The following is a 21560-nucleotide window of genomic DNA, read 5'->3' as shown; positions in this document are numbered from 1 at the left end:
GCTCGCGAATGTGGATTCATGGGACAGGGCCATGACTTATGTGACCACACACGTGCTTGTAAATTTTGGTGTAAAATATGATAACCAATACGTGCTTATTTATCATAGAGCATGAGCTGCTTGGTGCATTTTTAGCCCTGTGTCTGTGACATTGCATACTGACCGTTGTTTCAAGTAACACTGGCTAGAGAAAAACGATTGTATGTTGAAAACATTATACACTAAGGCCGCCTGCACACGAACAAGTCAGATTCCGGCTGCGAGATCTCACAGCGGAATCCAACCCTGGTGACTTCTGTCTTCGTGTGCAGGCGGCCTCTGTGCTGCGAATGTGCCGGTGTCGCACATGCATGCCAGGCGCTGTTGCTGATGCAGTGCCGCAGATCCTGCAACCATTCTGCAGTGCTCACTGCGAATGTGCCGCGGATGGACGGCTTTCATTGAATTCAATGGAAGCCTTCCATGTGAGGATCGCACTAGAATACAGCATACTGCAATTTTTCACCCGTGAGCGGAAAATCGCAATTGATTTCAGCTCATGGGCAGGAAAAAGCAATTTTGCATAGCATGCTATGGCAGGTATCTGCTGCGGAATCTGGGGGCGGACACCGGCCCCGTATTCTGCACTGCAAATACAGCAGTGTGCATTGGGTTTAAGGCTTTTGTAGCAATATATGAAATGTTTTTCTTGTTGTTTTGATAAGAAATTTACTTCTGGTACACAACAGATATACAATACCATAGTAACGTGAGTTTTGTAGATTAATACATTTATAGAACATACCATAACATGCAATCTAACAGGCAGCAGGAAGCTGCTTTTTAAGATGGGGGAGGGATCCCTTACCTACCAGGTCCCTGTGCAGCTGCACAGATTGCACATATGATATGTCTTGCTCTGATGATGCTCCCATATCCTCATTAGATTATGCAGCTGTTATGTACAGTACAAGAAATAATGTACCTCCTACTATTAACGATTAATTGTATTAGAGATGATTCCATTAATTGAACTTGTGCCTATATAAGACCCTGGAATTCCTCCTTTATAACAAAATAAACAGTATATATTGCATTGACAGGCATTAGGACTACATTCTACTTATGCAGAAAATAGCATATCAACACCAGAATAGCTTAGTGAATAAACACTGTATCAGAAACAAGCTCATAACATAAATGTGATAGTAGAATCAAGCCCATAGCATAAATAGAGCACCAGAACAAGCTCAGTATATAAGTACAGCCCTAGGACCAAGCCCATAACATAAATAGAGCACCAGAACAAGCTCAGTATATAAGTACACCCCTAGAACCAAGCCCATAACATAAATAAAGCACTAGAACAAAACCCATAACATAAATACAGCAGAAAACCACCTCAATACATAGATACAATACCAGAACCAAGCTCATAACATAAATTCAGTAGAAGAATTAAGCAATTGTGCTGCAAGGACAATGATTGGATGACAGCGTTGCCTCAGAACTTCAGAGGGATGGAGACAAAGACAAAAAAAATGGTGGTTCATGTAGCTTTAAAAGACTCAGCTGCAAAGAACAAAAACATAATTTAGCCGGGCCGACCTAAGAGGGCCGTTAGCCTCTAGCCTACCTACACCTGGTGTCCCCCCTACAAGCTGGCGGCCAGCACCCTGCGTGACCGCGTGCGTTACACATAACTAACATCTGGCATACACGCAGAATTCAGGTGATACTTTTCTTCTTTTTAGCTTTTTTTCTTTGCCAAAATGGCAACAGATCTAAGTAGAAGAGAAAACGTGGATATTGAGTGAATTATGCTCATGTGGCAAGAAAGTAAAAATTTTAATGAACCTCTCGCAATGTTCTTTTTCGATTAATTAACTGTAGCTTTTGCTTCTTTAATATTTGTAGACATTAGAATGAACAGAGAATGGGGTCAGACCTTAGTAAAACCACTAGCTGAGCTTATTGCCAATGAACATGTCAGCTGAGAGGAGAACTGACAGCACAAAATACTGCAAGGTATCGGCAATTAAAATTTCTTTCACTGAATAAACTGTTTGATAGAATAAACTGTTTGCTATACTTAAAGGCAGAAGCTTAGCTATGGGTTCAGCCACGTTTTTACAGCTCCAGTGCAGCATCCTAATAATATGGGTAGATATTACTGTTTCCCCCGAAATAAGACCTACCCCGATAATAAGCCCTACCCTGATTTCAGAGACAGTGCTCAATGAACCAATCGCAGCCATTCATTGAATGACATTATTGAATGGCTGTGATTGGTTCATCGAGTGCCGACTCTGATTGGCTAAGGTGGTGATCCTGAACCAATTACAGTAATCTCTTCCTGGAGGCAGGGGTATTCTAGCCCTTTTACCAGGAAGACAATGATATCTCAGCGCTGAGGACTACATAGAAGACTGCCGAAGTGCCGGAGCCCAGCGAGAGGGACCTGAATGGCATCTGTTAGATGAGTATTAGGAATCCCCGACGAAAATAAGATGCTGTGCCTCTTTTGGGGCAAAAATTAATACAAGACAATGTCTTATTTTCGGGAAACACGGTGGTCCTTCACAGGTGCTCTGTAGACCATATAAGTAATTACAATTTTGCAAATTTTTCTTGTTTGTGCTTTTCAGATAATACATTACATTGTATTGGTGAAATGGCGATTTTTGTATGTCTTTTTATTGCACTTTTTAAATACTTAAAACCTTTTTTAAAATTTTAGATATCACTTATTAATCTCACAAAACGACTTGTAGATGCGATGCTTTGGTTGCTTACTCAGTAGATTGTCCTACTTATGTTGTGCAGTCTATTATAACCAACTTTCTTCTTTAAACCACTGCACACTGGCGATCTCTATTTTGCCGCAAGAAAATCACAGGAAAATCGTGTCTTTTTCCCCACAATTTTAAACGTCAGCGCTGATTTTTTTCGCAAAATTATCCTGGGTACGGGTGCCCAAAACGGTACACAATATTCCCTGTGTGGTCTGACCAGTGACTTATAAAGAGGAAGAACAATGCTCTCATCATGTGCCCCCAGACCTCTTTTGATGCGCGCCACGATCCTATTTGCCTTGGCGGCAGCTGCCTGACGCTGGTTGCTCCAGTTAAGCTTACAGTTATAAAATCCCTGAGTCCTTTTCCATGTCAGTGTTCCCCAGTGGTTTCCCATTTAGTGTGTAATGGGGACATGTATTTTCGCTGCCCATGTGCATAATTTTTACATTTATCAGTGTTAAACCTCATTTGCCACTTTTCTGTCAAAGCCCCCAACTTATCCAGATCCTCTTGCAATCTCGTTGCGTCCTCCCTTGTGGTAATTACTTTACATAGTTCTGTGTCATTTGCAAATATTGCTATTTTACAGCACAATCCTTCTACCAAGTCATTAAAAAATATATTAAATAGAATAGGGTCCAACACTGCCCCCCTGTGGTACCCTACTAGTAACGGTGACCCAATCAGAGTATGTACCATTAATAACCCCCTCTGCTTCCAATCACTGGGCCAGTTACTTACCCACTTACACACATTCTCAACCAGACCAAGGATTCTTATTTTATATACCAGTCTTTTATGTGGCCCAGTATCAAACGCTTTAAAAAAGTCCAGATACACAAGATCCAGTGACTCTCCCCGGTCCAGAGAAGAACTTACCTTCTTGTAGAAGCTGATCAGGTTGGTTTGACAGACGCGATTTCTCATAAGCCCGTTCTGATACAGAGTTATACGTACAGCTCTTTTCCTTGAGGTCCTCCAGGGTAGCGTCTCTTAGAAACCCTTCAAACATTTTACCCACAATAGAAGTAAGACTTACCGGCCTGTAGTTTTCAGCTTCACTTTTCGACCCCTTTTTGAATATCAGCACTACATTGGCTACGCCCCAATCCAATGGAACAGACTCTGTTACTATAGAGTCCTTAAATGATGTTGTTGTGGTGGGACCTATCCTCCGAGTCTGCCACTTTTTCTGAGTTTTTCCAGCTCTGACTCCAATGAAGTTATTGTATGATGATGCGAATTCGGCCATCTTGGTCTCCATGTGGGTGATTCATTTCTCGGCATCAGTGATAGCCGAGTGAAGAGGTTGGATAAGTTAAATTGGTTTGTAAGAAAATTTGCCAGGCTTTCAACATGAATTTCATGGAGCCACTGGCGTACATATAGGGGGTGCTGGGGGTGCGGTTGCGACCCGGCCCCTGAGCCCCTGGGGGCCCACGGGGCTTACTTTCCGACACTGACTGACTGCACTTACTTTCACTATGGTCTCTGCGCAGGCAGGCAGCCTCTCCTGCACATCGGCGCTTCCTCCCAGGACCTCCGCTCAGACCCCTCCCCCATCTGGTTCTCCAGCACAGAGATCATCAGAGGGGAGGAGTCTGAGCGGAGGTCCTGGGAGGAAGCGCCGATGTGCAGGAGAGGCTGCCTGCCTGCGCAGAGACCATAGTTAAAGTAAGTGCAGTCAGTGAGAGGGAACGTCCTCGGTATGATTAAGAGGGGGGAGGGGTGTTCTGTGTGTGATGGGGAGTGGGGGTGAGTGAGGGGGGTTCTGTGTGTGATGGTGAGTGGGGGAAACGAGGGGTGTTCTGTGTGATGGGGAGTGGGGGGGGACGAGGGGTGTTCTGTGTGATGGGGAGTGGGGGTGAGTGAGGGGGGTTCTGTGTGATGGGGAGTGGGGGTGAGTAAGGGGGCTTCTGTGTGTGATGGGGAGTGGGGGTGAGTGAGGGGGGTTCTGTGTGATGGGGAGTGGGGGTGAGTGAGGGGGCTTCTGTGTGTGATGGGGAGTGGGGGTGAGTGAGGGGTGTTCTGTGTGATGGGGAGTGGGGGGGACGAGGGGTGTTCTGTGTGATGGGGAGTGGGGGGTCGAGGGGTGTTCTGTGTGATGGGGAGTGGGGGTGAGTGAGGGGGGTTCTGTGTGATGTGGAGTGGGGGTGAGTGAGGGGGGTTCTGCGTGATGGGGAGTGGGGGTGAGTGAGGGGGGTTCTGTGTGATGTGGAGTGGGGGTGAGTGAGGGGGGTTCTGTGTGATGGGGAGTGGGGGTGAGTGAGGGGGGTTCTGTGTGATGGGGAGTGGGGGGGACGAGGGGTGTTCTGTGTGATGGGGAGTGGGGGTGAGTAAGGGGGGTTCTGTGTGATGGGGAGTGGGGGTGAGTGAGGGGGGTTCTGTGTGTGATGGGGAGTTGGGGTGAGTGAGGGGTGTTTTGTGTGATGGGGAGTGGGGGGGGGGGACGAGGGGTGTTCTGTGTGATGGGGAGTGGGGGTGAGTGAGGGGGGTTCTGTGTGTGATGGGGAGTGGGGGTGAGTGAGGGGTGTTCTGTGTGATGGGGAGTGGGGGTGAGTGAGGGGGGTTCTGTGTGATGGGGAGTGGGGGTGAGTGAGGGGGGTTCTGTGTGATGGGGAGTGGGGGGGACGAGGGGTGTTCTGTGTGATGGGGAGTGGGGGGTCGAGGGGTGTTCTGTGTGATGGGGAGTGGGGGTGAGTGAGGGGGGTTCTGTGTGATGGGGAGTGGGGGTGAGTGAGGGGGGTTCTGTGTGATGGGGAGTGGGGGTGAGTGAGGGGGGTTCTGTGTGATGGGGAGTGGGGGGGACGAGGGGTGTTCTGTGTGATGGGGAGTGGGGGTGAGTAAGGGGGGTTCTGTGTGATGGGGAGTGGGGGTGAGTGAGGGGGGTTCTGTGTGTGATGGGGAGTGGGGGTGAGTGAGGGGTGTTTTGTGTGATGGGGAGTGGGGGGGGCGGGGCGAGGGGTGTTCTGTGTGATGGGGAGTGGGGGTGAGTGAGGGGGGTTCTGTGTGTGATGGGGAGTGGGGGTGAGTGAGGGGTGTTCTGTGTGATGGGGAGTGGGGGTGAGTGAGGGGGGTTCTGTGTGATGGGGAGTGGGGGTGAGTGAGGGGGGTTCTGTGTGATGGGGAGTGGGGGTGAGTGAGGGGGGTTCTGCGAGCCGGCACCTGACTTCACTATTAGAGGTATGCTAGAACCGAGCCGCTGTATTGGTGACTAAGGGCTCAATGCCAATGCCACAGCCGTAAGCCCACAACACTGTGGGAGACCACCAGCATCTCACACATTTCCCAGCCGTGCACGCTGCCGGCAGGGACCACATATGGCTTTGTGTGGCACTGCACATGCACAGGGTGATTCTTTTTTTAATTCCCCACTCTGTTTAGAGTGACAATGCGTATGGAAACAATGTAATGTGTATGGGCAGCGTATCATACAAGTGTACAGGGCTCACGTTACATGGTACGCAGAGAAAGAGAGCATGCTGGGATTACCACGTGTGCATAATACGTGGTGAAAACCTGGTCGTGGACATGAGCCCTAACATGTTATAAAAGTTAGCTTATGCTGTCCCCAATGTATGTGTGCCTGTATTATGTATGTGTATATATCATTATTTTTTTCTTTCTTGGGGAAGCAAAGCGTGCCTTGAGGCTTGTGTTCTGGATGTTTTAAAAATCTAAAACCCCTGATTACTAATGATCCATTGATGGGTCATTTAAAAAAAACAGTAATGTAGCTAAAAGTGATATACAAGGAGTAGCTGTGAAAAGGAGTGGTGGATGGACGGGTCTGGAAGGGGGCCCCAAGCTAAACTTTTGCACCCGGGCCCATGAGCCTCTAGCTACGCCCCTGCATGGAGCTGTCTGTGACTGATGCATTATTAACAGGAAGTTTGCCAAATATAAATCTTCTCAAATGTCTTACCTTTGTAAATGATTGACAGATTTGTATGACTACATTTAGCATATTACTCTAGAAAACAGCAGTTTAATTAGTACCTGTATATTATTTCTTTTTACTATTTGGTATTTAGAAATTTGTATTCAGCATTTTTAGGGTAATGAGATAAAGCAAAACTGAGCTTTTAAAAAAGTTTTCAGAAGCAGACCAGGTCACTGTTGGCCACTTCTTTGCTGCTGTTTGCCCCCAGTTTCAGTGCTATCAATTCCATTTTCCATGTGAATTTTCCTGCGATTCTGCTGTTTACAATCCACTTCCAGGTGGTGGTGGTGGTGGTGGGGGGGGGGGGTTGTCCTAAACCAGTGATTCTACCAATACCGTACTTGCCAGGACTTTTTTCCAACACTTCCCATGCTGCCTCCCACAGCCCTGCTCCAATCAGCTGCAAGGCAGCATCCGTTACATGTAGTAAAGCAGTGTGCCCATGTCCCTGTTACCAGAGAACCTAAATGCCTAACCAGAAGCAGTGGATTGCAAAGTTGTTGGAAGGGAGACCTCTCTGTGGCAACACTTCAAACTTTATTTTTAGTAGTAAAACAATATATTTTTTAATGCAAGTATAGTACAAGAATGATAATAAACATGCAGGCTGTTAGATAAGAAGAAGTTGTGTGAAAAGTTAGTGGCCATTTAGGCCGAATGCACACGGGCGTATTTGCACTGCAGGATCCGACGCTCTGGATCCCGCAGCAAATACTGCCCATAGACATGCTATGTGAAATCGCTTTTTCCTGCCCACGAGCAGAAATCAATTGCGATTTTCCGCTCCGGGGGGGGGGGGGGGGGGGGGAAATCACAGCCTGTTCTATTTTGGTGCGAGCCTCGCACGGACAGCTTCCATTGATGTCAATGGAAGCCGTTCGTCCCGCGGCCCGTTCGCAGTGAGCAATGCACACAGGCCGTGGGATCCGCATCATCGCCTAGCTAATGGATTTAAATGCCGTAAATCACATGAGTTGTTTTTCTCTAAGATGGATTTCTGAGATAAAAAAATTGCAGCTAGAGATGAGCGAGCATACTCGGTAGGGCGATCTACTCGAGAGAGCATCGCCTTTTTCGAGTACCTGCTGGCTCGTCCCTGAAGATTCGGGGGGGGGGGGGGGGGCGCGGGGTAGCAGAGAGGAAAGTGAGAGAGATCCCTCTCTCTCCCTCCCTATCCTCTCTGCAACCCCCCTCTCACTCCCACGGATTGTTGGATTGATGCAAAGCCACCAACAGGGCTATGGACATAAGCCCCATGGGGAAACACATGTAGCAAAAAAGGTGGCAGCATATAATGATGCAAAATGGACTCCTTGTCTAAAGGAACATGCTTTATTGTTTCATAGTTTTAAAATTTAGGCAACGTTTCGACCTACAAAAGGTCTTTTTCAAGCCAAAAAAACTGATGAAACACGGTTGGAATCCATGTTCTGTATGAACCATAGACCTTGTTGTGGAGGAAGCCCATATACCTGTCAGGGTCTGGACCCAGCAGAGGATCATCCTCATCGATTTATTTTCTTTCACTATCAGTTTAGTGAGCAATTTGTAGATTTTACTGATTTACCTCGAAATTAAAGACTATTGCGTAGTATAAATCCTTTAATTCTACTAACACAGAGTCACTAGGAGGTATATTTACGGACATTAGACAAGAACTGCATGTAATCCTATATTAGAGACAGTTTGTATAAGGCAAATATTACATTCTTGTAGAGAAAATAGGTAAATATACATGTTGATAATATTACAAAAGCATAATACACTGTAGTGAGACATCTGCCCCCGTAGAAGCAGAGGACAGCTAGTTTTTGCCTTGGTGGCAGTTAGTGCTAGTTTTTCTGCAGTAGCAAATTGCGTTGAAGAAACGGCAGTAACAGGTTGCACAAGGGTTGCAGCAGGGCAGGTGGCCGACGCATGATTCCAGAAGCTGGACGCATCTCCTGGGTGAACGCTCTTCACGGGAAGATAACTCCAGTGACAGGGTCTGCAGGAGGGGAATACAAAAAAAGTGAAAATAGTATAAAACAAACAGAACTCTCCAAAGTAGCAAAAGTGTTCTTTAATTCACCTATTGTTGTGATTTAAAGAGATTCTCCCACTTCTAGCTCTTTTGGTGCATGAAGCAGAGAGCTCTATTCATTGTGCAGTGGCCTGGGTTGGAATTGCAGTCCTACTGACTTCACATCATTATCTGTAAACCAGGGGCTGGATGGCAATGTTTAGCCTGTGGGCAAGCACACAGTAGTGGCCAATCAGTAGTGACCCTCTGTGTTTGACACCCCTTAAACATGGCGCTGAACATGTAATGGAAGAGCTCCCTAGAGACCTATAACCTGTTAGTTAGGGTTCTTTCACACGGGCAAATTTGCAAGTGCAAAATGCAGTGAATAGAACCCATTGATTTTAATAGGTCCGTTCACAAGCCCATATTTTGTGTGCACATTTTCGGCTGCACAAAAGATAGAAAAGATAGAATATGCACCAAAGGTCCCATAGAAGACCATGAGGGGTGCACAAATATGCACAGAATACGCAAGGAGATGTATGAAACACTGCATAATTCCACTGGAAAAACAACATATCTGGAATGAATTAGCCATTTTAATCGGTGCATTTGTTTGTCGCACACAAGTTAAGATGCCCTGTGGGCAGAAAATGTACAGTGAATTGAACTAATATGTCCGCAAGCCTTGTTCGAAGGGCAAAAAAAAGTTGCGCTAAGGAGTGTGCAGTTGCGCTTATGACCATGTAAAGCCGGTCTTAGTGTAAAGTACATTATAGGGCACATAGAGAGGTTTTCCTAATTGTATAAAAAATGTCCAGAGCACTTGAAAGGGTTAAAAATACAGTAAAGTATTCTCTCCGGTCAGATACTGCTGCTGCAGTGTCCCGTAGGGTGACCCCAGACACAAGGCACACTGGGAGGGTAGAGTGGTCACTTGTCACGGTGGCACTAAGCAGGGTCCCTACCGGACAGAGCAGTGCTGGGCCTCTTCCCGAAACCCCTAGGATAGGGATGCCCAATAGGGATGCTCTTTTCTCTGTGCCAGGTCTGTGTTGATAGGCTGCAGTCAGTCTGCCTATGCGATGTTATAGGCTGCTGCAGCCCATCAAGTACATCAAGCACTTGAACACTGAGGTCTATAATTGGCTGCAGCAGCCTGTGACATCCCGTACACAGGCTGGTACTGCATGTAAATACAATGTCATAATGATACCGCAGTATACATGCTGGAACAGTGCGGATCCGGGAGACACCATTATACTAGCATTTAATACTTTTAACCATAGTTGCAGGAATTTACAGAAAAATTGACTGGGACAGCCCCTTTAAGCTATATCAGGGTCAGAGAGGAAGGTAGAACAGTTCTTTTTAAATTCAAGGCCCTAAGGCCTATAATTTGCACTCCAGTCCAGTTTACAGTCGCTCACACAATCAGGCAGGATGTTGTGCAGAGTCTCTGCTCTCACAACTGCCCCCCTTCTTCAGAGTCCTGGCTGGCCACTCTCATAGTCCAAATACTGAAAACGGCTGCCAACAGCAAAACCAGGTCAGGTCGGGGGCCACTGCAGACTCTGAGAATGTCTCCGAGCGACAGCGCTGCACCAATAAAAAGGGGAGGACACTCACTCTGGCTACATCTTCCTTCTCTGTAGGACGCTTTTCAATTATGTATTAAAGCATTGCAAAGCGTGGCTAAGATAGGGGCACAGCGGGTAACGTGGCCTCTGGATGTACAGCGGCCACTGTGTGAATCTGTTATAATAGACTGAGCGAAACATATATTGGGGGAATGGCCCAAGGGGCTCATGCCATCCTGTCCCTGGCCCAGCCCACCCCTGGTAAGAATGCCAGCTGGACACTTGAGGACTGAACTTGACTTCACTTATAGCAGTTGCCTTTCCTGGGACTAGCAATGTCTCCCAGTACTCAGATATTACAGTATAGCCAAATAGCCTTACAACCTGAGTCACAAATGCAAATAAAAGACTAGGAAATCACCAGCAGATGACAGGAACAGCATGGGGATGGTAAACGGATGATGATGACAGATATGTAGCAGATAGTTGATGAAAACAGAAATAGCAACCTGACAAAATAACTATCGCTAATGCTAGCTTTCCCTGAGCTATTCCTGACAATGACCCTAAAACGAGACACCACTGTCCCTGGATTATCTGAAACACTGACCCTGAGAAACAAATGAGAGGACATTAACAAGAAAGTCAGACAAAAGTTGAACTATGAACAAGACTATGCAGATACAAAGAGAGAATGAGCAGACAAAACCACAAGACTAGGAAGCAATGACTGGACTAGACATAACCATAGGAACAAGACTATATTGACAAGAACAAGTTAGACTAGGACAAGATACTAGTACACTTAGATCTATTTATTGCACTCATTTTTATATGTATGCTCTCCTGTTCTTTAAGTTTTGCTACATATGAGTTTGAGTTACCCTTGGGTCCACCATGCTGTAATCTTCCATCAGGTTCTCTTCAGTGGCTCCTGTATCCATTTTAAGAATGTCTGATCTTGCTAAACTTGCTGAAATGAGAAGATAGAATACATACATTACCATGATTGCATCTGTGATTAATTGTCATTATTCGCACAAAGTTTTCCTAATATAGACATTCACAGATGCCTATAACCTAAGAGCCACAGTGCTAAGTAAAGCTCAACTGCCATTTATAAGACAAATGCCGGATGCACACAGCCGGGACAGATTGCGCATGCAGGATCCCGCAGCAGAATCCGACCCAGTGCCTGGCTGGTGACGCCTGCGTACCTGCCCACAGTGTCCTTTATCTGTAGTACACAGTACAGATGATGCCACGTTATCGCTAGCCGATTCCACGGTCCGTCTGCTGTGACAATGGAAGCCGTTTGTGTGGAATCCGCGCCGAAATAGAACATGCTGCAATTTACCCACCGCAAGCTTAAAATCACAATTGATTTCTTCTTGTGAACATGGAAAAGTGATTTTCTATAGCATGTCTATGGGCAGTACTTGCTGCGGAATCAGGAGGCAGAATCTGCTCTGGATTCCGCAAGTGTGTGTGCATTGGACCCTACTGTATCACATTTCTCAACTAGGCACTATATCTGGTATTGTAACTTAGCACCATTCATGGTAAAGTGCCTATGTCATCATTCCTAAACATCACTACTTGCCTAAAGGAGGTACTGCTTTTACCACACACCCTGGGAGGGGAGGCGGTGGCAAGTATAGCCAGGTATACACAATTTTGTTCTTGGAGGGGCACTAGATATAAGTATACAAGTCTTACCTGGTATAAGTACCCCAGACTCCTTGACTTTACGTGGTAATCCTGGATAGCTGTATCTGCCAGCATTTGCACCAGTCCTAAAGTCTTCAAGCCTCCCATTGCTAGAGTCTGAGGGCAGAATAGCATGAATGGCCTGAACCAGAACCACACAAAGCAGAACTGTATTGAACATCATGTGAAGATATCTATTAAAATTAAAAAAGATTTTTAAAAAAGTTTGGTAGCGTGGTAGGCAATAGAGAAAAAAAATACATATACATAATATAGTTCAGATGAAGTTTCACTAAAGGCCCTTTTACACGGGACAATCTGTCGGTTGCACATATCTGATAGGTCACCCCACTGTTCCTGTGCTTTTACACAAGAACGATCCTCACTCAGTGAATGGAGGCAGAGCAGGTCGGAGATCGTTCCGGCCCACCCGCTTCCATTCACAGAGGACAGGCAGACAGGCAGCAGATGAACGAATACCTGTTTACACAGGCAGATTGTCATTCAGGTTTTATACATGCATACATACTGAACGACGAATGATAAGGGAACAAATTATGGTTCATCATTCAGTCGCTGCATGCATTTAGACTGGACGATAATCATTCAGATTCTCACTGTATGCAGGAATCTGAATGATTTATTGGTCCATGTAAAAGGGCCCCAAATTAATGTAAATTGCTGTATATCAACTGTGTACAATAAAAATTCCTGCAATCGGCATATGATTCTCCAGAAATACTAATAGTCCATCACTGGTTCTGGCACAGTACTGCGAGATTAGAGTTTAGACTGTTGTACACTTGGGCAGTACATGGACCAAAAATATGACCTTGTGAATTAGCCCTTGCTGTAATGGGAGCTGCGCCTGCAATTACCAGTGCTGCCTACTGCACAGGTGTCGGAGCAATCTATCTCCACTCCGTTTCTTGTGTGTTTTGCAAGTGGCAGTGAATGCCTGATGAGCTGATTGGTTGGAGTCCCGAACAGCAGACCACAGCCGATCAACTAATGATCATCAATAAAAATTGCCTGGAAAACCAGGTGTATTATCAATCGTGGCTGAATAATATCCTGATCGGACAACTTAAAACTAGAGATGAGCGAGCACCAAAATGCTCGAGTGCTCGTTACTCGAGTTGAACTTTCAGTGATGCTCGAGAGTTCGTTTCGTGTAACGAGTAACGAACCCCATTGAAGTCAATGGGCGACTCGAGCATTCTTGTATATGACTGGTGCTCCGCTAAGGTTTTCATTTGTGAAAATCTTAGCAAATCACCAAAGTCATGTAAAAAACACAGAAATGGATAGGGCAGGCGAGGAGCAACATGCAGGGCTGCATTTCGGGCTCCGAGGTCTCACTATTAAGCCACAATAGTGGCAAGAGTGAGACACCCCCCCCCTTCCTGCACTGTCAGCATAAAGATCGTTCTTCTCTGCCACAGCTGTAACAGCTGTGGCAGAGAAGAACAATGTTAGCCCATTGAATTCAATGGAGCCGGCAATACAGCCGGATCCATTGAAAGCAATGGGCTGCCGGCGAGCACGGGATGAATTTTCGGGAAGGGCTTAAAAATATAAGCCCTTACCTGAAAATCATCCTAAAATGTGTAAAAATAAATAAAAAAGTATACTCACCTTTCCACTGCAGCCGGAGTTCAGCCGCGTCTGGCTGGCAGTTCTCCTGAACTGCTTTCTGTAGTATTCAGCAGGTGGGGATTCAAAATCCCCGCCTGCTGAATGGGCTGCCTCTGATTGGTCACAGCCTCACCAATCAGAGGCAGCTCTCACTCACCCATTCAAGAATTCCTGAATGGGTGAGTGAGTGCTGCCTCTGATTGGCTCAGCGCAGGGACCAATCAGGGGCAGCTCTCAGCTGTCATTCAGCAGGTGGGGATTTTAAATCCCCGGCTGCTGAATACTACTCACAGCAGTTCAGGAGAACTGCCGGCCGCGGCTGAACTCCGTCTGCCGGGACAAGGTGAGTATATATATTTTTTTAATTTTTACACAGTTTTGGAATATTTTCAGGGAAGGGCTTATATTTTTAAGCCCTTCCCGAATATTCATCCTGAGATCGCTGGCAGCCCATTGCTTTCAATGGAGCTGGCTGTATTGCCGGCTCCATTGAATTCAATGGTCAGAGCTCGTTTAATCGAGACGAGTACCGCGTGGTGCTTGTCTCAAGTAATGAGCATCTCGAGCACCCTAATACTGGAACGAGCATCAAGCTCGGACGAGTATGCTTGCTCATCTCTACTTAAAACATATTCGTAAAAATTGTTCAATACAACATTTTACAAGCAACCTACATTACTTTGGAAGCAGTTCAAGGGTATTCTAAAAATCTTAGTGAAATGACTAGGATTAACGGTTTGACCCAAGCTAATTGCCTATCCAAAAAGCCTATCAATAGCCATAATCAACAGTTGAATATATTTTTGTTACCATTTATAATCCAGGATATAAATCTCATCCCTAACATTCTGAAAAAAACATTGGCATGTTCTCCCGAGGGACTCTCTACTAAGGGCCTAGATTCCCATTTTCCCAGGGAGGATCTACAGAACCTTGTGCAATCTATTAGACCCAAGTCATTTGCCTAAAAGGACAAAAACAAAACACTAGCAATACAATTAGGAAAAAAATTTCTCTGCACTCCTTTGGTCCAAAGAGTTCTTTCATCACTGAACACCCTGCCACTGTCACCATGTTCAGTGATGAGGAGACTCCCCGCTGGGGCGAAGGAATCCCCTACTGCTGCTGTCACAGCAGCGGCAGGAGGTCGCAATGATCTCCCTATGTTTTCAATGGAGACGGCGCTGCTGCCGGCCCCATTGAGAACAAGGTTAAGCCCCTGGATGTGACAGCCTCACATCCATAGAGGGCTGAAGGAATCCCCTGCTGAAGCTGTCACAGATCATCTTCCATTGCTTTCAATGGGGCTGGTGGTGCTGCTGCCACTGGCCCCATTGCAAACAATGGGCGAGATCACAAAAAGATAGAACATGCTGCTATTCTGTTTTCACACTGCATCACAAGTGCATTCACAAATGCGAAGTGAGCCATTGGAAGCCATTGGTTTCATAATTTTGAGATTTCTCGCAGACTCGCAGTGCTGGGGAATCGTGCAATTTCATCGCCAGTGTGAAGGGACCCTAAATGTTATCCATGTGATCTTTTTTATATATATAACTCTACATACATGTTATTACCCTTTTACCCGTTATATTTTTATATAAACAAAATGGTTAAAAAGGTAATTACATGTATGTAGAATTGTACATAATACATATATATATATATATATACACAGTTTACACACCCCTGGTAAAATGACCGTTTTTTGTCATTTTAAAAAATCCAACAGCGATGAATTATTTCAGGTTTATTTCCCCCTTCAATGTGACCCCTTATCTGTATAATTCTACTGGAAAACAAACTGAAATATTTTAGGGTGGGAAAATAACAAGACTAAAATAATGTGGTTGCATAAGTTTAAACACCCTCTGATATCTGGGGATGCAGTTGTGTTCAGGGGTAGCCAATCCCATTTAAACTCATGATAAATAGCAGTCAGTACTCCGCTGCCATTATTTACAGGGATTCTGATTTACCCCCATATAACGTTCAGCTCTTCTAGGAGGATTTGTCTGACATTTTCTTAGTTGGATTTGTCAGAAAAACCCGTAAAGAGCTACAGCAAATCAAAGGAATCTGATTGTTGGAAGGTATCAGGAGAAGGGGAACACAAATTTCCAAGGCATTACATATACCATGGAACACAGTGAAGACCGTCAGCAAGAAGTGGATTACATTTGCACAACACTGACATTACCAATAACTGGACGTCCCTCAAAAATTGATGAAAAGACCAGAAGAAAATTGGTCCGGGAGACTGCCAAGAGGCCGACAGAAACAGTAAAGGAGCTGCAGGAGTTTCTGACAAGTACTGGTTGTGTAGTGCATGTGACAGCCATCTCCCATATTCATCATATATCTGGGCTGTGGGACAGGGGGCAAGACAGAAGCCTTTGCCAAAACTTACATCAAGTCTGCCAAAAGTAAGTGGGGTAACCATGTTCTGGTCTGATGAAGAGGGCGCTACAAAAGTGATTCCCTCATATGCTGCCATTTTGGAGCACTTTTGCAAGGAAAAGTGGGCAAAGATTGCCAAGTCAAGATGTGCTATTTTATTAGACACCTACCTAAAAATACTGAATGCTGTCATAAAGTTAAATGGTTCATCAACAAAGCACATTATTTTAGGGGGTTTTATTCACATTTCATGAATTGTATTATTCTATTTTACTAAAGTGAATATTTTTATTGTGGTTGTACTATTATTTTAGTTATTTTATCATGAATACCATGGCAGCATTTGTTATATGTGGGCTGTGATGAATTGTGATTGGTGGAGATCGCCATGACATCAGACGCCCGTTGTTCCCGCTCTGCAAACTGATTTAAATGCCCTGTACTTCTGTCCTCCTGTAAATGGCCTAACAAAGATGTCAGTACAGATCCGTGACATGTAGCCCTTGATTCAATAAAGGCTATTAAGGATCCTTCCCATCTCCCGCATATCTGGACAGCAGCGCCGTTCTTCACCTTTGCTCCATGTACCTCCCAGAGATCCCACGGTACAAGGCCTGCAGCTGTCTCACTCCTTTATCCGCTAGCGCTTCAAGTGAGCGCTTCCCTAATACCTATTTTCGGTAATACCCCAATGATACTTGAGCTATGGTAGTGCTTTCTATATTTCTCTTACTTTCCCTTTAAGACTGCCATATTACAGAACTCTTTGCCAGGTTTGAAGTATAACGGGCGCCGTATTCTTAAGCACTGGCACAGTGATGATGTTTGCCATGCTTTTCTCCTTCGTAAAATTTAAGAAAACTAATTCAGTTCAATTAGCAAATTTTCATTAATTGTTGGCCGGTGGATGATCCAAGTGGATCTTGTAGAAGCCAGTATTTTCAAAGCAGTTACACCAGAATACTGTAATGGCCTGGTAAAGCTCCATCCTCAGTTCTTAGGGGATCATTTAAAATATTATTTTGCTATTATGTCTAACATTTAAAAACTCCGATTCCTTCTTGTATTATATGAAGACTACATTTTGGCAGAGAAGACAAGTATTCAGTAAAAGTCATAACTTACATGTAAGTTGATGGAGAATCACCCAGTTACGCCAACCGATGGTGGTAAAGAAAAGAGAAAGACATTTATATAGAGAGATATCACTCTTCTATTGTGGTGACGCGTACGGGGACAACAACAAGTAGGAGGTCTCTTCTTAATGGCAAACTGCGGAGTAGATTAAGGAGTCATTTATAAATTTTACTCAGAACTCATAATATTCATTACATGTGATTTATGTTAAAAGCTGCATTATTAACTCGTTTATCCTGATCGCATTTACTGTCACTATGAAATGGACACATAGTATTTGAGTTGGTCATTAGTTTGTTATGACATGATGGATAAGAATAGAGGCAATTTGTGCCTTAATATTCCTTGTTCTATATTTTGTTGACCTGTTTAGATGAACAGTCCTTGGGCATAGCTTATATTGGTTTAGAACATTATTGTTGATCCTGGGCAGAGATGTTTTTGTAAAAAAAAAAAGTCTATTTGATTCACTTTCTAGATTTGGCTTAAAGGGGTATTCCCATCCTGGGCTTTTGTGGTACATCCACAGGATATGTCACAAAAGTCTAATAGAAGTGGGTCCCACCTCCGGGGCTTGCATCTATCTTGAGAGCTAAACCTGACAAACCCAGACTGGCTGTATTTTGTGGCTGGGAGATACGGAAATGGTTATCTTATGTCGTTTACATAACACTCATAAAAGTGAATCACAGTTAGGCCGCCTGCAGACGAGCGGGTCGGATCCGGCAGCGAGAAATCTCGCCGCGCGATCCGACCCCAGAGCCTGCAGTGACGAGCGCGTACTCACCCGCGCCTGGCGGCCCCGGCTCTTTGATGTGCCGGCTGCCGCGCAGCCGGCGCATGCGCAGACCGGAGCCGGCGGCCAGGTGAGTGCGTGCTCCGCACAAAATTAGAACATGCCGCGGTTTGTTTGCCGCGCGAGATTTCGCGCGGCCAAACCGCGGCCGTCTGCATAGGAGTGCGTATTGTAATGCACTCCTATGTAGACTTTCAGCGGCGGAAATCCCGCGGGAAATCCCGCGGCGGGATTTCCGCTCGTCTGCAGGCGGCCTTATAGGGATAGAGTAGCACAATGAGCTATTCTATATTCACAGCTCCCGAATTACGGAAACAACAATTCTAAAGCAGCTATAGAAACAATGTAATGCAGCCCAAGGTATTACTGTATCTTGACACCACCGGAAGCTAGGGGTTTGAGAGGGCTCGGATGGAGGAACACCCCTGTCAGGCCCCTAGCTCCCGATTGGTTGAATGCAGCAAGGCAGTAAGGTCCTAGCTGCAGCATGTAGGTTGATGTAGTGCCCATGCTGGAGGGTTAGGGATTAGTTTTCCGATTAGGCTTACATTATTAGCTGTAAATCTAGAAGCCTTTACAGCTATAAATGTAAGCCTAATAGAAAAACTAATCCCTAATTCTCCAGGGCAGGCACTACATCAATCTACATGCTGCAGCTGGCCCTACGCTTTCTCAGTGCTCTGTGTGGCCACTTTTTTGCAGCCTCTGTGCCGACCGGCAATTGCCCCGGGCACTGACTCATGCAGTCCACTGTCCCTCTGCCTCTACCGGCGCCAGTGGTGCCGCTGCCGGTCTTTGCACGCTCCTCCTGGCATGTCAGAACGGCCCTTGGGGGATTCTACAGGCCGCCACTCCCAGCCTTGCCGGTCTCCTCCGGTGCATGTGCCTCTGCAAACTTCCAAAATTTGCCACTGTGGGCGCTGTTTTCCTGCCGTCTCACAACAGCAGTGGCCGGTGTCCTCCGGCTCCTCTAGCTTTGCCCATTAGGTTGTTTTTTTTTTGACTAATCAAACTCCATGCTATAGTGCACAAGTTTGAAAAAAAACAAAACAGGAAGATAGGTTCTGCCTTATCTTTCTCGCACGTAGGACAACTATTAACAGGCGAAAACACTGCTAGCGAAAAGGAAAGCATTGAAATCAATGGTTTCGTTTTGTCCCGTTATGCGGCCGTGATTTTCACACCCGCAAAACGGGACTAAAACATGCCCTATTTAAGCCCTTAAGGGCAGGACCTATCTTCTCGCTTTTTTATTCAAACTCGTGCGCACTAGCGTAGAGTTTGAATAGTCCAAGAGGAAGAAAAAACCTGGTTCATGCGCTAATACACTCGGTAGCAGCAAGCGTATGAGCGAATGCGCCCATTTGTTTTAGCTCTTCTTTCTTACTGCCATACTGGTGCCGGTTTCTGTGTGTATGTACAGTATATACTGACACTTCATTGGTTTGAGGCTGATGTGATGCTATAAATGCATTGTAATTGTTTACATGTTATCATTATTAGGCCCTAGTCACACACGTTTTAGATGCGAGTTTTGGCCAGGTTTGTAACTAAGCAAACTCAGATAGACCTCGGACCCATTCAAGTCAATGGGGCTTTGCAGATCAGTAATTTTTTTCATAGACTGATGGGCCGTGTAAAAAAATTGAGGCAAGTCCAATTCACGGATGAGAGTAAGACATGCAATGGTCACTCTCTTCAACATCGGACAGGGTATCCGTGCTCTGTCTGATGCAAGTTGTACCCAAGAATCTCAGGGGCAGCCCACACTTTGCTGTCTGAATGGGACCTCAGATAAACAAATAACAAAAAAAATACTGTCCTTCAAGCTGAAATCACAGAAGGTGACAGTAAAAGAAAAGGAAGAGACCCAATTAATGGCACAATGATAATTTTGAATATTCACCCCACCCCACTTACCATTACTGAGAGCTTATATGACGCTCAGCGGATGTCAGGACTACTGTACATACATGGTTCATGCACCCAATACTGTATCTGCCTTTGGGGTTACTTGTCAGTCAATGGGAAAAAAAGTGTAAAATTGTTACTTTTAGTATTCAGACTACACCCAATTATTTCCAGCTTTTATATGATGTAAAACTAACAAACGTGTGCCTTTACCACCTCTTCATCTAAAGAAACCTAAAGTCTAATCCTGCATTCACTTGTTAGTAACTTTGTAGCAACCCATCTTCAATGTCACAATTCTTTATTATCCATTGGCTAGAAGGCAATAAACTCTACATAGAGGACTCAACACAAACATATACCCTCTCGTATTACATGGTCACCTGTTCACATAAGCGTGTCCGGTAGTGTGACAACTTGCTTGAACTTCTATGACTGCCATTCTCTGTTTGACCTACAGTACTTTTACTGCAAGTGGTAGCAATTCCAATAAAGCGGAACTCCAATAAAGCGGTAAACTGTCTGCGAATCACGCCGGCCGTCGCTTTCCATAGCAATGCTATGGAAAGTGCCGGCCGCTGTCCACGAGCGCAGAATCATTACGATTCTTCACTCGCGGCGGGCAATTCGCAGCATGCTGCGAATTGCCCCGATTCCCTGCGGCCAGCCTATCTATCAGATAAGGCTGACCGGCGGAGATTCAGCAGTGGCTCCAGCAGTGGAGATCTGCCGCAGGACTTCGCAACGCCCATGGACAGCCGGCCTTAGTAGCCCGAGGCTATTATCTGTGCTCTCATCCTTTGTTCTCCACGGGGAAAGAATGCTATCAGCACTCCCCGTGGAGAACTACTGATAAAAGTGAGCGACGATTTTTATGTTGGACTGATTTTAACGATCAGCCAGCAGTGCCCGAAAAGCAGACGATAGGCGCACATTGACACGCGCCGATTATCGCTAAAACAATCACTGATAAGCGATTTTTTTTAAGCGATCATCGGCTGGTGTAAATGGTCCTTATCCAAGCTGCAACACCATTCTTGTGACCCCAGGAGGTCCAAGCCCTCATACATTCATCCTCTATGCTGTGGATAGGTGGCAAATGCTTTTGGTGGGATAAGCTCTTCGAATACTCAGAAACTGTGGATAAGCAATGCCTTAATACAGTATTTTATGTAAAGTTTATCAGATGAACTTTAATATACTAACCACTGTAGAACCTTGTCATGCCTCGGTCAGATAACTGCTCTGTCTATTGTATGCAGTGTTATTGAATATTCACTGCATGGAGACCTAGACAAGAAAAGCATTTGATATCATGTATATAGTGCTGGTTATGTTGTATTAAGCTAATAACGTATCTCTTTCCAATAGTCATGGCAATAAATTAGTTTTTTAATCAGCTCTTTCCACTGTAAACAAGTAAGCGGAGCCGACTTTATTACCCTCTCTAGAAATATCCTGCTGACCCATAATTCCCCCTGTGCAGTAATCACAAGAATAATGAGATTCCTGCCAGTGGAAATGAGTGGAAATGGTTTGTATCTGTAAACATCACGTCAGATATGTACATTTATGTGTTGACAAGTGTAGGGTTGTTAGTGGTAACGGCCAGTGTCGTTATTAACCCCTTCATAACAGATGTTTTTGAACTTTATGGTGAGAC

At 45.2% G+C, this 21560-nt stretch overlaps 2 protein-coding genes across 3 annotated transcripts in view; one reads left to right on the top strand and one right to left on the bottom strand.

Moving 5' to 3' along the window:
- The window catches only part of LOC136582815 (protein kinase C delta type-like), a 111318-nt gene that overhangs the window by 58566 nt on the left and 31192 nt on the right, over positions 1-21560 (top strand). The gene's annotated exons all lie outside the window — the stretch shown is intronic.
- AGRP (agouti related neuropeptide) lies at positions 8525-12196 on the bottom strand. The gene is made up of 3 exons (XM_066584113.1): positions 12025-12196; positions 11190-11278; positions 8525-8707 (listed from the first exon to the last, which is right to left on the bottom strand). The coding sequence occupies exons 1-3, from the start codon at positions 12194-12196 to the stop codon at positions 8525-8527; spliced, it is 444 nt and encodes a 147-aa protein (XP_066440210.1).

This window comes from Eleutherodactylus coqui, chromosome 11 (genome assembly GCF_035609145.1).
Source record: "Eleutherodactylus coqui strain aEleCoq1 chromosome 11, aEleCoq1.hap1, whole genome shotgun sequence".
NCBI lineage: Eukaryota > Metazoa > Chordata > Amphibia > Anura > Eleutherodactylidae > Eleutherodactylus > Eleutherodactylus coqui.
Note: the sequence above shows the minus strand (reverse complement) of the source record. Positions and strands in the feature narration are given on the sequence as shown.

Coding starts and splice junctions, on each gene's coding strand:
- AGRP (XM_066584113.1), bottom strand. CDS start 12,196: ATGTTCAATACAGTTCTGCTTTGTGTGGTTCTGGTTCAGGCCATTCAT. Junction 11,279..12,024: donor GTCTGGGGTACTTATACCAG/GTAAGACTTGTA, acceptor TTCTCATTTCAG/CAAGTTTAGCAAGATCAGAC. Junction 8,708..11,189: donor ACAGCATGGTGGACCCAAGG/GTAACTCAAACT, acceptor CCCCTCCTGCAG/ACCCTGTCACTGGAGTTATC.